This window comes from Ctenopharyngodon idella, chromosome 16, assembly GCF_019924925.1.
Source record: "Ctenopharyngodon idella isolate HZGC_01 chromosome 16, HZGC01, whole genome shotgun sequence".
Taxonomy (NCBI): domain Eukaryota; kingdom Metazoa; phylum Chordata; class Actinopteri; order Cypriniformes; family Xenocyprididae; genus Ctenopharyngodon; species Ctenopharyngodon idella.
In genome coordinates, this window is record NC_067235.1 from 18,215,395 (window position 1) to 18,231,179 (window position 15,785).

The 15,785-nt window shown below is 38.7% G+C and overlaps 2 protein-coding genes across 2 annotated transcripts in view; one reads left to right on the plus strand and one right to left on the minus strand.

Annotated features, from left to right (window-relative positions):
- The first annotated feature begins 1,886 nt into the window (after nucleotides 1-1,886).
- On the plus strand, nucleotides 1,887-6,470 carry mrap2a (melanocortin 2 receptor accessory protein 2a). Its single transcript, XM_051865842.1, has 3 exons — nucleotides 1,887-2,952; nucleotides 3,456-3,555; nucleotides 5,320-6,470. Exons 1-3 carry the CDS (start codon nucleotides 2,835-2,837, stop codon nucleotides 5,753-5,755), a joined length of 654 nt encoding a protein of 217 aa, XP_051721802.1. The 5' UTR covers nucleotides 1,887-2,834; the 3' UTR covers nucleotides 5,756-6,470.
- A 1,105-nt stretch (nucleotides 6,471-7,575) lies between these two features.
- The window catches only part of cep162 (centrosomal protein 162), a 30,703-nt gene continuing 22,493 nt past the window's right edge, over nucleotides 7,576-15,785 (minus strand). The window contains exons 22-26 of the mRNA XM_051865841.1: nucleotides 14,746-15,392; nucleotides 12,775-12,916; nucleotides 12,460-12,558; nucleotides 12,243-12,377; nucleotides 7,576-7,927 (exon numbers count right to left, since the gene is read on the minus strand). Of these exons, the coding sequence (XP_051721801.1) occupies nucleotides 7,706-7,927; nucleotides 12,243-12,377; nucleotides 12,460-12,558; nucleotides 12,775-12,916; nucleotides 14,746-15,392 (1,245 nt within the window). The 3' untranslated portion in view covers nucleotides 7,576-7,705. The remainder of the gene's footprint in view (nucleotides 7,928-12,242; nucleotides 12,378-12,459; nucleotides 12,559-12,774; nucleotides 12,917-14,745; nucleotides 15,393-15,785) is intronic.

Consider the following 15,785-nt stretch of genomic DNA (forward strand, 5'->3'; position numbering starts at 1 on the left):
CTGCCACATTATTTATTAGTTGCAGAGGTTTGCCAGTACATGCTGGAAGGCCTGCCAAAAGAGCATTACAATAGTCCAGTCTGGATAGAACAAGAGATTGGACAAGGAGTTGTGTAGCATGCTCAGACAGAAGGAAAGGCCTGATCTTCCTAATGTTGTATAAGGCAAATCTGCAGGACCAGGCAGTTCTAGCAAAGTGGTCTGTGAAGTTTAACTGATCATCATTCAAAATCTGTTCCTGGCTGTCCTGGAAGGAGTTTTGGCAAAACTATAGCTGAATGGAGAAGTTGTGATGAAGTGCTGGGTTGGCCGAGATCACAAGCACTTCTGTCTTTGCAAGCTTGAGTTGAAGGTGGTGATCCTTCAACCAGTCAGAAATGTTTGTCAAAAATGGTAGATGCGAGCAGCTACCGTCGGATCATCTGGCTGGAATGAGAGGTATAGAGTTGTGTGTCATCAGCATAGCAGTGATAGGAAAAGCCTCGTTTCTGAACGATAGATCCTAGCGATGTCATGTAGATGGAGAAGAAAAGTGGTCCAAGCACTGAGCCCTGAGGCACCCCAGTAGCTGTTACGACTTAGACACCTGACACCCTCCAAGACCCTCTCAGGCCATACCTGAGAGGTAAAACTTGAACCACTGGAGTGCGGTTGATGCCCATTGTCATGAGGGTTGACAGGAGGATTTGGTGGTTAACTGTGTCAAAAGCAAGATGAGAACTATATTTAATGTAGCGTAATTAAAATAATGTATTCAACATCAACAATAATAATAATGTGAGATGTGAATATTTGTGATTTTTGTAAATTGTAACCATTATTGATTATTGGGTGCAGTTTATTAAACAAAACTAAATGTCTGACCTCTGACCTTTAGATGAGACTGTAGACTCTGCTTTAATTAGCATGCATCATAAAGAACATTTGTCTCAATTACTGTGAGACAAGTCCCAGAGCTCCAGTCCCAGGATTCTCATTAAGCATCAGTCTGCCTGCTGCACTAATGCACAAATATGCCTGACAGTTTCCTGAACAGGGTGCAGTATTCTCTATGTTCTTGTCTCAGCAACATAAAACAGGGTCACCTTGCATTTTCAATCAATAATTGATGCAGGAACAGCACACAGGTTCTTTAGATAATTAAAATGTTCTTCACATTAAAAAAAAAATGTGGTTCTTTTTGCAACTGTCCAATGAAAGGTTCTTTGGGGAACCAAATATGGTTCTACTTTGGCATCATAGTGAAAACTCTTTTGGAACCTATATTTTTAAATGTTGTAAAAAGTGTTGTAATTTTATGCCCGTTCAGGCCAGTGGTTCAAATTTTTACTTGCTCTGCCAAAATTTTCATTGGTCCCACAATAATATTAATAATAAAATAAAGTAAAAGAAAAGAAAAGAAAATAGGCCTATAAAATAAGCCTAGTTATTGTTTTTGAGACATGTAACCTTAATAAATAAGGTTATGACACCAAAATCTACTAGATTAACTCAATTAAATGTTAAATATTGTTAGACAAGTAAACAGTAAGTAATAAAATAGGAACAAATAATCAAATTACAAATAATAGCACAAATAAATACAACAGAATAAACATAAATGAAATAAACTGTGCTTTTCAGGTTATGTAGGCTTAAACAGGAGATTTTCAGGTACAGAAATTGTAATCTAATGTAAAACTATATAACTATAGATTAAACTTTATTAAAGTTTATCAGTCAAGAGCAGTTACAGATGCATAAATAATGTTTTGAAATGTTGAAAATATAAAACGTTAAATATTGTTATTTGAAATTATTTATAAAACGAAAAGATACTTTAAATGCGAAATTAAACCCGCCAGGAGGTGGCAGCGAATCACTGTTAATGAGCGAGTCATTGAGATTCAACCGATTCATTCAGGAAGTGTTGCTTAGAGACGCAAAACAATTCTGTGCACTTTGTTTGGAACTATTTTCGTTGGCGAAATAGAGCGAAACAAGCGATTTGGTGACTAAAATGTAAGTCACAATATAAACTGCTTGTTTAATAAACTGTATGTTGTATTAAATCAATATCACATTTGTAATCATGCTTATATTTAGATAAAAATGGCGCTCTTCGTGTAATATCAAGAATTACGATATCATAGACGATATGTAACGCACACCCTACAGCACTGGCCCGATCGTGCAAGTGACAGTTCCGTCAACTGCCCCGAGCGTCGTTCACACTGGCCCAGGTCCATCGGGCAGTCCTTATTGTCGAGCCCTGTAATTTGTGAATTAATCTGTAGTTTATATTGCCCAAAACACTGATTTGATATTTATATTAGCTTTTTCTTTTTGCATGATTTGTTTTGTATTTCTTTAAAAATTGTTGCCAAAGCACTCAAAAAAGACAACAATGGTGGAAATGTAAGTAGATTTTTATTTCTTACTGTTAAAAAGACTAAGGTATGTGACTAGAAAGAAAGAAAGAAAGAAAGAACCGCTCTCGGATGCCCCCCGAGGCGCGTGAAATCTCTCCATTCACACGCGAGCTCATGGATGAGAGAAATGCGTGATCTCATCATATATTCATTAGATTCTCTCGAGACCACAGAATAGGGGTGATACTTACAGAACGCCCACCTATACCTCATTTTTGTCTTGGAGCACGGAGACGCGAGAGGTTCGCAGGATAAGGATGAACTCATTGTCAGTATCGGTGTTAAAACAGCTGGTTTTGTTCTCAGCTCTGGATGCAATAGATAATTGCTGCGCTCGCGCGGACCGCACACTGACTGCTGTGAGGAACTGCAATGTTTCTTTCCCGAAGAGCTGTTATTATCAATTCTGACCTGTGATTTAGGATGCCGAGGTTCCAGTTTTTAAACAGTACTAGTATGCCAAATCATAATTATGAATGGAGCTACGAATACTACGACGACGAAGAGCCCGTGTCTTTTGAAGGACTCAAAGCACATCGATGTAAGTCTGTTTCTCTGCAGCTTTAAGTCCATTATAGCTTGATGTGTTTTATCCTGTTTTTTTTTTGTCATCTTTTTGTTAATTATGAAACAAGGATAAGATATAGGCTATGCTTAGAAACAAAAATGGCAAATAATGAGTAACAAAAGTTTTTCCAGCATACAGTGACAGACATAAAATAATGTAATGTTAATATATAGCATATATATATATATATATATACACACACACTGTGTGTATATATATATATATATATATATATATATAAATAAATATATACACACACACACACATATATATATATATATATATATATGTATATATATATATATATATACACACACACACAGTATGTATGTATGTGTGTATATATATTTTATAAAGCGTATACTGTATATATATATATATATAATTTTATTTATTATTTTATTATTTGTATTAACATTTGTATTTTAGCATTTCCATCTCATTTTTACACGCCTCGGCTTTGTTTCCTCCTGCAGATTCCATTGTGATCGGCTTCTGGGTGGGTCTTGCAGTTTTTGTCATATTTATGTTTTTTGTTCTGACTCTTCTGACCAAAACAGGAGCTCCACACCCAGAGTAAGTATCTTTAAGCACTAAACTGTGAAATACAAGCTTTGTGAATCAGCTGTGGCAAGGACAGAACAGAACAAACAAATGTCAATGCAGTACAAATTCCCAGTGGAATAATCTCTCTCACATCTGCACCACAAGCACGATGTACTAGAGCGAGTCAGCGTTTCAGCATGGTTTTTCTGTTTCCCGCTGCCTGCGCTTTGGCCACCTAGCTGCCTCATTATCCTTTGCTTCAGAGAGCCGTGTGTGTGTGTTTGTGCGTGTTTGCGGCCTCCCTCGCTCTCATTAGCTCTCTGCTAGGTCAGTGTCTCCGATGTTGCACTCCTTTAGACCAACAAAGAATCTTTTCAGAAACTTTGATTAAACCAACAACGATCTGCAATCTTGGCCCAATTAGCATGAAGTCTGGCAACTTTATCCTCGATAAACTCAAACATACAGCCATTTTATTTCATGCAATTTTAATCCAATCTATTCTTCCATTGGTGCATGCTCATGTTTATTAATGCGCACAAATGTACCCATATGCATGCACATACACAAACAACAATTAACTCTGTCTGTGTTCTGGTAGCTAACCAGAATTCATTTAATGATTAGTCCACTTTCAAATAAAAATTTCCTGATAATTTACTCACCCCCATGTCATCCAAGATGTCCATGTCCTTCTTTCTTCAGTCGAAAAGAAATTAGGGTTTTTGATGAAAACATTCCAGGATTATTCTCCTTACAGTGGACTTCAATGGCCTCCAAACGGTTGAAAGTCAAAATTACAGTTTCAGTGCAGCTTCAAAGGGCTTTAAATGATACCAGACGAGGAATAAGGGTCTTATCTAGCGAAACGATCGGTCATTTTCTAAAAAAAAAAAAATCAAAATGTATATGTTTTATAGGCCTTCCTTATTCAACTTAGGGAACGAACGCGGCGTAGGACATTTAGTGTAAGCTTTTTGAAGAATCTGGTGGAAGCACTTGTGATACGATCATTTGTACCTATAAAGCATATACATTTCTATTTTTTTTTTTTTTTTTTAGAAAATGACCGATCGTTTCGCTAGATAAGACCCTTATTCCTCGTCTGGTATCGTTTAAAGCCCTTTGAAGCTGCACTAAAATTGTTATTTTGACCTTCAACCGTTTGGAGGCCATTGAAGTCCACTATAAGGAGAATAATCCTGGAATGTTTTCATTAAAAACCTTAATTTCTTTTCGACTGAAGAAAGAAGGACATGGACATCTTGGATGACATGGGGGTGAGTAAATTATCAGGAAATTTTTATTTGAAAGTGAACTATTCCTTTAAAAGCAAATTAATGTCCAATAATGCCCTCTTTTTACACTCAAATATATTGGACAAATAATTTTGCAGGCGTTTATTGTTTATTGCATATAATTACACTTGGTTATAATAGTAAAGCACTATTAGTCCCCATCCTCTGGTCTAATGGAGCAGTGAGGAAGCTCATGGGTCGGACTCAGAGTCTGTTTAGAGCTCTTTTAATTAAACTGCTCTATAGATGTGAGTCATCCATTAACACAGCCAGCAGAAACCTCTTACACTCCAGATCATTGAAAAGAGGAAAGTGCGCTCTCACACACACACACACACACACACACACACACAGGGATTATTGAATTTAAGATGAGGGTACTCCCACTCTCCAGAAGCACCGTTGCTCATTCCACCTCTATATTAGAAAAGGGAAATAAAGCTCTTTAAACTTTGCTGATGAAGCTTTGAGTTCAATATTCCTCTCAATCCCACAGGGCCGCGGAGCCTTACGAAAAACGGATGCGTCTTACCAGCTGCGCCGAGGGTCTGGGACGCCAACGTGAGGCGGACACCCGAACGGGTCTCTCCCGCCCACTGCTGGAGGAGTCCCGGTCTCTTTTTCACTGTTATATTAATGAAGAAGAGCGAGATGGAGGCCGGGCAACGAGCAACGCTGGCGGTGCCGCCCACGGACGTATGGGCAGCGGCGACTCAAGAGGGCAGGTGGAAGCGGTCGGCCTTGTCGTCCAAAGCATGGGTATGGAGACCAGGGAGGAACGAGAGGCAGCGCTCCTGGCGCATTTCAATATTCCCAACTTTGTGAACTCAGAACTGAGCTCCGCTCTTGGAGACGAAGATTTACTACTGGGCGATCCACCGATCATAATGGAGGAGGCCCGTCCGCGCTGTACCCATCACATCATTGACTAAACCACCAGTTTGAAGATGGTCAGATGCCTTTAGTTACTCATTAGGGCTCCATCACTCTCCTCAACTCAGTCTATTATCCCTAAAAGTGGAGAGTGATGGGTTTCGCTTCAAAAGTGGAGCTTTTGAAGAGTGAGCTTTAAGGCTGAACTATTTTCTGACAACTGGGGTCTACAGTGAGGCAAGACGTCAGCCTAAGAGATGAAAAAGATTGGATGACACGAATGGGATTTAGCGAATGTGCTCTCGACAGCATGTTCAAAGACTGTGGGGGAGCCTGTGGTTAGATAGGAAGTGATATTTAAAGAGGTTTTCTGGTTGTAGGAAGACATTCCAGCAGATTGCAATGCCTTATTGGTTCATACTTCATTCCTATTATTAGCATTAATAAAAAAAATCTCTTTATGTGCAGTAGGAAGACGTTGACGCAGCATTGTACTTGTGTAGCCTAATGACAAAATTGCAGCAATTTGGTATCGCACTGCCTGGTTCTCTGGGCTTGTTGTGTGAGCAAATGCCTGAGTAGAAAATAGCTCGCTATCAGCACCTGTCAGCCGAATCACTGGCTTTCTGCAGAATATCTGCAGTATACTTGCATACTAACTCTCCGTAATTGTCTGAATACAGCTGCCTGAGCTGCTAGAGTAATTCAATACTTCAGTTCTGTCTCTCTTGTTTTATTGAACACCTATATGCCAATAAAATTCAGTGCAAAGTTTCCTGTGGTGATATTGGCTGACGCAAACAAACCCCTAACCTTAAGACCAAACATGAATGAAACCTGAAATCATTCAGCTTGTGTTATTACTTTTTTAACCTGGCGATTTTCAGCTGACAGATGATAAAATAGACCATATATACATTGAAGGATCATATATAGAGGCCAGAATGTCATAAAGACATTTTTTGATTTGGACCAAAAAGTTGCTACCTAGCAACCACTCAGAAACCATAGCAACCACATAGCAATGTCCTGGCAACCACTGAGAACACTCATGTGATTAAAAGTGTAAAATTTAGCTGAAAATACTGTTGTAGTTTATAGTGTAGAATTATGGGATCACTTACAATGTTTTAACCTTTAAAGACCCATAATATTATTATTATTACTACAGTATATAGCATTAGCAAATATAAAAATGAGCACTGATGAAAACTTTGCCTGAGGAAAAATTCTAATAGAAATGACTCCAGACCTACAGAGTGACATTATTAAACATTCAAACTTGCAGACAAACAATTCATAATTTAGACAGGTGACAGCTAAGGAGAGCTTTGAACAAAGTGACACTAGCTGAAGTTTAGGTTAGGTTCAGTACTGCATTTATTTTGACTCATTACTAAACTGCCTTTTTTTGTGATTATGCAAATCTATTTTTTGAAAAGCAATGATTTTGTAAATTTCCCGTTTAAATTTCTTTAAACTTAATGGCCTCTCCGCAAATGTATCCTATGTGCCCAATTAAATTATATTTTTGTCAGGACCCTTGGTGTTTATAAACAGTTCTGCATGCTGATCAGCTCTTAATAATCGTCACACAATGCAGCAGCTCCATCTCCAGCCACTTACTCAATTTATGTTCTTTTAGTAGTTCATTAGCATTCAGACCGTGTCCTCTGAGGCCAGCTCTAAGGCAAGTAATAAATCGTGACGTCTGCAATATCTGTTGTGTAAACATACTTTTAGGTTAAGCTTTTGAGATGCACATTTTTATAACTCTTATGTGGGTGGTGTATCAACAACTGCTGTTTGTTCAGGGGTTTTGGATTCTGCTCAATGTTGGATGTTGTAAAAACAACAGAGCAGCAAAACAGGACAAATATTTGTTCACATAATAATTAACTTTAATACAAAATAACATTTGGATTTATGCTACAATTACTAACATGTTACATACCCAGCATGTTCCTTGACAATAAATAATCTTTACAAAAAAGTGTTGCAAAGGCAGCTCAGGACTGTAGGGGCAGGTATGTGTGGGTGGTGGAGGATGTGTGTTCGGGGAGGGGGATGACTACACCCTGTCTCTGGAGTTCTCGGAGCACGTCCAGTATAGAGTCCAGCTCCAGTCTGAAGGCATCCAGCTCTTTAGCCCTGCTGTGAGCGAGTCTCCTCCAGCGCTCCACCTCACCCTGCTGCTCCTGTTCCACCACCCGCCGTGTGTCCGCAATCACCTGCAACACATCTAACATCAGTGTACTTTATCACAATATAGTGCAGAGGTTGTCAATCAGCAGACTGCTGCTGAGATCCATTATGAACAACTATATACTGTACAGCAACTGAAAAACAGACATGCACTGGTTGTTTTCTCTGTGTATGTGTCAAACTGCCAGTTAGTACACTACCTTTCAAAAGTTTAGGGGAATATTTTTGTGGAAACCATGATACACTATATTGCCAAAAGTTTTGGGACGCCTGCGTTTATGTGCACATGAACTTTAATGACATCCCATTCTTAATCCGTAGGGTTTAATATGGAGTTGGCCCACCCTTTGCAGCTATAACAGCCTCAACTCTTCTGGGAAGGCTTTCCACAAGGTTTAGGAGTGTGTTTATGGGAATTTTTGACCATTCTTCTAGAAGAGCATTTGTGAGGTCAGGCACTGATATTGGATGAGAAGGCCTCCGCTCTAATCATCCCAAAGGTGTTCTATCGGGTTGAGGTCAGGACTCTGTGCAGGCCAGTCAAGTTCCTCCACACCAAACTCGCTCATCCATGTCTTTATGGACCTTGCTTTGTGCACTGGTGCGCAGTCATGTTGGAACAGGAAGGGGCCATCCCCAAACTGTTCCCACAAAGTTGGGAGCATGAAATTGTCCAAAAAGTCTTGGTATGCTGAAGCATTAAGAGTTCCTTTCACTGGAACTAAGGGGCCAAGCCCAACCCCTAAAAAACAACCCCACACCATAATCCCCCCTCCACCAAACTTTACACTTGGCACAATGCAGTCAGGCAAGTACCGTTCTCCTGGAAATTGCCAAACCCAGACTCATCCATCGGATTACCAGACAGAGAAGCGGGATTCGTCACTCCAGAGAACACGTCTCCACTGCTCTAGAGTCCAGTGGCGGCGTGCTTTACACCACTGCATCCGACACTTTGCATTGCACTTGGTGATGTAAGGCTTGGATGCAGCTGCTCGGCCATGGAAACCCATTCCATGAAGCTCTCTACGCACTGTTCTTGAGCTAATCTGAAGACCACAAGAAGTCTGGAGGTCTGTAGCTATTGACGCTGCAGAAAGTTGGCGACTTCTGCGCACTGTGCGCCTCAGCATGCACTGACCCCGCTCTGTGATTTTAAGTGGCCTACCACTTCGTGACTGAGTTGCTGTTGTTCCCAATTGCTTCCACTTTGTTATGATACCACTAACAGTTGACCGTGGAATATTTAGTCGTGAGGAAATGTCACGAATGGACTTACTGCACAGGTGGGAACGGTACCACGGTTGAATTCACTGAGCTCCTGAGAGCGACCCATTCTTTCACAAATATTTGTAGAAGCAGTCTGCATGCCTAGTGCTTGATTTTATACACCTGTGGCCATGGAAGTGATTGGAACACCTGAATTCAGTGATTTGGAGGGGTGTCCCAATACTTTTGGCAATATAGTGTACATTTTTTTCAGGTTTCTTTGATGAATATAAAGCTCAAAATAACAGCATTTATTTGAAACAGAAATCTTTTGTAACATTAAAAATGTCTTTACTGTCACATTTGATCAATTTAATGGGTCTTTGCAGAATAAAAGTATTAATTTCTTTAAAGCTTAAAACTAGAGCTGTTGATTTAACCCGTTAATTTAATTGAGTAGTTATGGAAAAATAATGCGAATAAAATGATTTAACGCAATTAATGCACCTGCCTCACCCCAGCCCTACATAGGTCATCTTACATTTCATACAGTTGACTGGTGACATGAATCAGGGCAAAAACTCACTGAGTTATGAAGCCTATAGAATGCAATTATAATGCCTCTAAAATTCAAGATATCAGGGCAAAAACACCCCTGTATGAGTTTTTGTCTCATATTTATATCATGTGATAAAGTTAAGCAATATCACACTAGTGCTGTTTTTATCCTGAATAGCACAAGTGCAAATGTGATAGGCCTATTGATTTTATACAAGTTCAATAAATAAGAAGTTAATACTGTGTTCTATTTTAGACACAACATTGACTGTATTACCTGTAAAGCCAAAGCAGAACTGTTGTGCATCTCCGAGCAACACAATGAATCCGCGTTTTGAGCGAATCAGTCAGGTGAAAAATGATTCAATGGCCCATTCATAAAGAGAGCCATTTATTTCATTACTGAATGAATCAGCATTTTAAACTAATCGAATGAATGAATGAATGAATCAATGACTTACTCATTTAGAGTAATCACTTAAAGGGTTAGTTTACCCAAAAATGAAATTTCTGTCATGAATTACTCACCCTCATGTCATCCCAAACCCATAAGATCTTCGTTCATCTTTGGAACACAAATTAAGATATTTTTGATGAAATTCAAGGGTATCTGATCCACACATAGGCAGCAACGACATTGCAACTTTTGAGGTCCAGAGAAGTACTAAAGACATTGTTAAAACCGTCAACGTGACTACAGTGGTTCAATCTTAATGTTATGAAGCAATGAGAATACTTTTTGTGTGCAAAAACAAAACAAAAATAACAACTTTATTCAACAAATTTGTCTGTCCCCTGTCATAGTGCTGTGCTATTTTCGTTGCAGAGCTTCAGTGTTTATGTCTGAACGTGGGCTCACGCACGCGTCGTGCTGCTCACGTGACTAGAGCTGGCCAATACTGAGCCGCCGTATGGACATAAACACTGAAGCTCTGCAACGAAAATAGCATAGCAGTATGACAGGGGATAGACGAATTTGTTGAATAAAGTTATTTTTGTTTTCGCACACAAAAAGTATTCTCGTCGCTTCATCTAGTCACGTCAATGGTTTTAACAATGTCTTTAGTACCTTTCTGGACCTCAAAAGATGCAGTGTCATTGCTGCCTATGTGTGGATCAGATACCCTTGGATTTCATCAAAAATATCTTAATTTGTGTTCCGAAGATGAACGAAGGTCTTACAGGTTTGGGATGACATGAGGGTGAGTACTTAATGACAGAAATGTCATTTTGATGCTTTTCTTATTTAAAGGTGCAATATGTAAGATTTTCTGTCCGCTAGAGGCCTATTCAAAACAAAGGCGTTGCTTGATGACGCCAAGTTTAAGCGCAGAATCTTGGGACATGTGGTCTTCACATCACAGCTAGTGGAAATAATCGGGATAGGACTCGGGAAGAAATCAAGTTCATGGATGCGATTATTAACATTACTGTAGTATGAAGCAGAGCAGGACTGAGTGTTGTGGGAGCTGAACGAGGCCGCTGGAGCGATTGTGCAACACATGCCGCGAGCAGTGGAACTTTTATTATGCCACAGTCGCTGCAAATCAAATCAAAATATTCAGGTAGATGTGCACATCCCAAAAAAAAAAAAAACCCAAACTGGGCTCAGGTGCAGGACAACAAAAAAACTAATTAAAAAAGAAATGTGAAGTCCGCACACTGAAAATAACTGTTCCAATAAATAATTTATTAAATAATGCAACGTTTCGACCAACAGGTCTTCATCAGGCACAAACATGTGGCATACACTCAACTCTTTATAGACATCGGGTGTTCAGCTTAATCAACCTGACTCAAGAAACAGGTGACACCCAAAGGCTCATGTGGGAAAAAAAAAAAAAAAAAAAAAAAAAGTACAAATGAACCTCATAAGAATATACAAAGTCGAGAGAAAACTCTAGATACAATATATATATATATATATATATATATATATATATATATATCTTTTTTCCTCCCACATGAGCCTTTGGGTGTCACCTGTTTCTTGAGTCAGGTTGATTAAGCTGAACACCTGATGTCTATAAAGAGTTGAGTGTATGCCACATGTTTGTGCCTGATGAAGACCTGTTGGTCGAAACGTTGCATTATTTATTGGAGCAGTTATTTTCAGTGTGCGGACTTCACATTTCTTTTTTCTACAAATTTAAACCAGAAATCGAGGGTAAGGCGGGTGTGACACAATTGACAGGCGACTCCTCACACGTCCTGGAGCCTTGGTTAAAACTGCAATTTCCTCACGCTTTTCAAATAGTTGGAAAGATTTGGGATATTGTAAGTACTCAGGTGAACAAAATATATAACACTGGCCTAGTGGTTTTTGGATATTTTACTGCAAAATTCTTACATATTGCACCTTTAACACAATAATGACTTTAAATGATCTTTTGGGGGTCATTTCCCAGCCAAATTTAAGTGTGATTAATTTGCGAATAATTAGATTAATTAATCGGCACATCATGTAATTAATTATATTAAAAAATGTAATTGCTTGACATCCCTACTTAAAACTTTTGAATGGTAGGGTATATATATATATATATATATATATATTGTGTGTAGGTGTGTTACCTGCTGAAGCTGTTTCTCACGCTGATTGTAGCGGAGCTCCATGGACTGAATCTTCTGCTCCAGGCTAGTGAAGTGTCTTAGTTCAGGACTGTGGGCTTCTTTGGCCTGTTTCAGCTCTTCCAGAAGCTTTGATAGCTATTTATAACAGGAAATATGGAGAGAAAATTAAAAATCCTGTGTTTAAAGAAGAACGGTAACTGAATAACTGATTCACTACCTGATTCTGCAGGGTCTCCTCTCTGATTTTAGACACAGCCAGAGCATCTTTGGTTCCCTGGAGCTCCTTTATTTGCCCCTGTAAATGCTGCACTATAATCTAAATAGAAAAGTTACATGAATCCAGAATCCAGAATACACAAAGCTTTTATGTAAAATGACTTACAATGCAAGCAAAGTATTTAATTTTCTTCCCATGACCTTGGTGTTTCTAGTGCCAAGGAAACACTTGGCAGCAAATAAATGCACACAGCCATATAAATAGATATGTTGGAGAGACATAAACAGCTACAAATTAATTTGTTTAAGGACCAACCTCTTGTGTGTTCACTTGATTGGTGAGTTCAGCCACCTTGGAGGAGGAATGCTCAAGGGCATGGCAAGCTAGAAGGCGTTCAATCTCTTTTCGATGCTCAGCCTTGACCGAGGTGAGTTGCTCAGCATTCTGCTCCTGAATCCTGAAAAAAGTAATATTTGATAACGTTATTAATTTATATACGATTACACTGAATCATCATGTTAACTCTTTCCCCGCCATTTATGACACAACGCTTCCCCGCCATTGACATAATTTTCTGGCAATCCTTGTTTTTACTGTTATACGGTAGGGGGGCGCCATTACACATCTTCTGAAAGAGTACAGAATCTCCGGATCAAAACACAGGCGAAAAGCAGAAACAAGCAATAGAACTGCCTAACGTTACTAAATTAAATGTCAACCCAGGACGAGGTATAGGACTCATTCTACTCCATCTATGTTTTGATCATCTTTCTGAATCCGATCCAAATATAGTCTTGACAAAAACGTGATTTTCTCAGCTTAATGAAACTTACCTATAGTCAAGTGTTGATTAAAAAAAAGAATGCATTAAGCTAGAATAAAAGGGTTTAAATTACATCTTTTTTGTTTAAAAGCAGAGGCTGTGTTCTTTCTTTTGATATATTGCATGTTCAGATATTCATAAAACAAAATATTCTGGGGGCTGATCAAAAATACTGGCTCTGGCTGGCAACTTTTTAAAAAAAATGCTGGCGGGAAAAGAGTTAATGAAAATTATTTAAATGCTGTACATCCCACAGTGCAATACAATTCTTCAGTTTTTATTTCATTTTACATATATATTTTTTTATTATTGTATGTTAATAAAAAAAAAAAAAAAAAAAAAAAAAAATATATATATATATATATATATATATATACTGTATTACTGTAAAGTATGGAAAATTATATATTTTCTCATGATCACTTGTTGTACTGAATTTAATTGATGCTGATTATAATAATAATAATTCATAAGTAAGCAATAAAGTACGAGAGGCTGTGCTGTGTCATGAATAAGTCACGGCTGAAGGGGTTGCAATGCCCTTCAGCCGTGACTTATTCACGATATAGCACTAGCCTTGAGTACCTTATTGCTATTGTTATAAAATGGTTACCACACAATACAAATATTAAAGCCAAAAATATTTATCAATGCAACTTTCATGAAGTAAACTTTCACTAAAGCCTTCCTTCTGCCGGAAAAAATAGTCCCTGACCGTGAACAGCAACAGAAGTTACATTATTACGCCATTAGGTGGTGGCAAAGACTGTGTTGTTGTGAACACGGAACAAGACGCAACTGAATTGTTGTGAACATGGAACAAGACGCAAGTGACAAATGCTTTGACTAGCGCTGTCAGTCACGGGAAAAACCCCTAACTGTTAAAAGGACAGGATAATACATCGGACATTTAAACAGATCTTTTATTATGAACATAGGACTGACCTGAAGGAAAATGCTAAATCTGAATGCAGGTAATAAACTCGCTCATTCGTTCTCTTTCTCACAATACTCTTCTACATAATACAGTACGTTTCAATGAACAATATCTATTGAGAACATACAGTTTACGTTGCTAAGAGTGGTTGCTAAGGGTGTTGTGTAGTGATACACAGAACTGTTGGGTGAAGCGGTCATAGCCGTGTTTTATCATGAATAAAACTCAGCTATTGACCAATCAGAATCAAGGACAGGAACTAACCGTTTTATAATAATTCAATAATTCATTGTCATTGATAATTTTCATTACTGTTACAGTGGCCGACATTTTCATTATGAAAAATATAATTTCTCATTTCTTTCGATTGTTGGTTTGACAGGCAATCATGTGAAGAGAATTATAGGACTGTTTTAAGGTATCACTTCATAGTAGGGCCACTGTTGTTTATCTGTTGTTTAGAACATTTCAAGGGTGCTTAAAATGGTTTATAAAAACATGACTGAACCACTCCAAAAGACTTTACCTGAGGAGCTGATTCTGTGCATGTGTGACTGCAGCCTGCAAGGAAGCTTTTTCTTGATCTCTCTGTATCTCTAGTTGTTCCAACCTCATCTTCAAACTATCGTTCTCCAGTTGCACCTCTGAGATGTGTGATCCCGAGAACGCTCCGGGATGGTAGTCTTTCTCATCTTGGGTAGGGGGGAAAGTCTCGGCTGTGGGTTTTTTGGGCTCTTTGGCTGCACCCAAATGTCGCTTGGGCTCATCACGATCGAAGCCAGGACCTGACAGCATTGTTCTCCTCTCCCTCTGCAGACGCTCTACAGTGCGACTCAGCTCCTGAATGGTGCGGCTCTTTGAGCTCAGCTCCTGGGTTAGTCTCTCGATGCGTGCTGCTTGTGCCGCCTCTGCATTGAGCTGGTGGCGTGAGGGGCTGCGGGCAGGTTTGTCTGTTTGCGTCAGAGCTTGGGCCTGGCGGAGCTGTACTTGCAGAGAGGCCACCTCTGCCTGGAGGGTGCTCTCCTGCTTCTGACGGGCCATCTTCACTTCCTCCAGCTCCGCCTTTAACCTCTGAGTTTGTGATTCAGACAATTCTGATGAGGTGGCCTCATTGTTCTGATTTTTCTCAGCCAAACGCTGCTCCAGATCTGCGATATGCTGTTCATATTGGAGCTGAAAAAGAAGAGAACACCACATATGAAATGCAAACATTGTTAATTGAGCTGGCTCAAAATAGCATTTAATTGCATCAGTCTTTAAAGTCTGACTGCATCAGGGCTGGGTAATATAGCTTAAAAAAATGAATAAAAACAAAAATAAAATGTATATTACATTTAATTAATAAATAATGTTTATTATTTGTATATTTATTTGTTATATATGTTATTAATTATATTATAATATTATTATAATTATAATATATATTTATATAGTTGAATGAGTTTTGAACCAATTCACCTTATGAACTGATTCATCATAATGAATCAAACTTACTGCCTTGAGAGTCTTAATGAGTCTTGAGAGTCTTAAGCAAACTTAATGGACTAATAAAAGATGCATTAAAAC

What these genes read in the sequence shown, in the direction of transcription:
- mrap2a (XM_051865842.1), top strand. Translation starts at nt 2,835, where the DNA reads ATGCCGAGGTTCCAGTTTTTAAACAGTACTAGTATGCCAAATCATAAT. An exon ending in AGGACTCAAAGCACATCGAT is followed by an intron (nt 2,953 to 3,455) that starts GTAAGTCTGTTT and finishes TTCCTCCTGCAG; the next exon opens with ATTCCATTGTGATCGGCTTC. An exon ending in ACAGGAGCTCCACACCCAGA is followed by an intron (nt 3,556 to 5,319) that starts GTAAGTATCTTT and finishes TCAATCCCACAG; the next exon opens with GGCCGCGGAGCCTTACGAAA.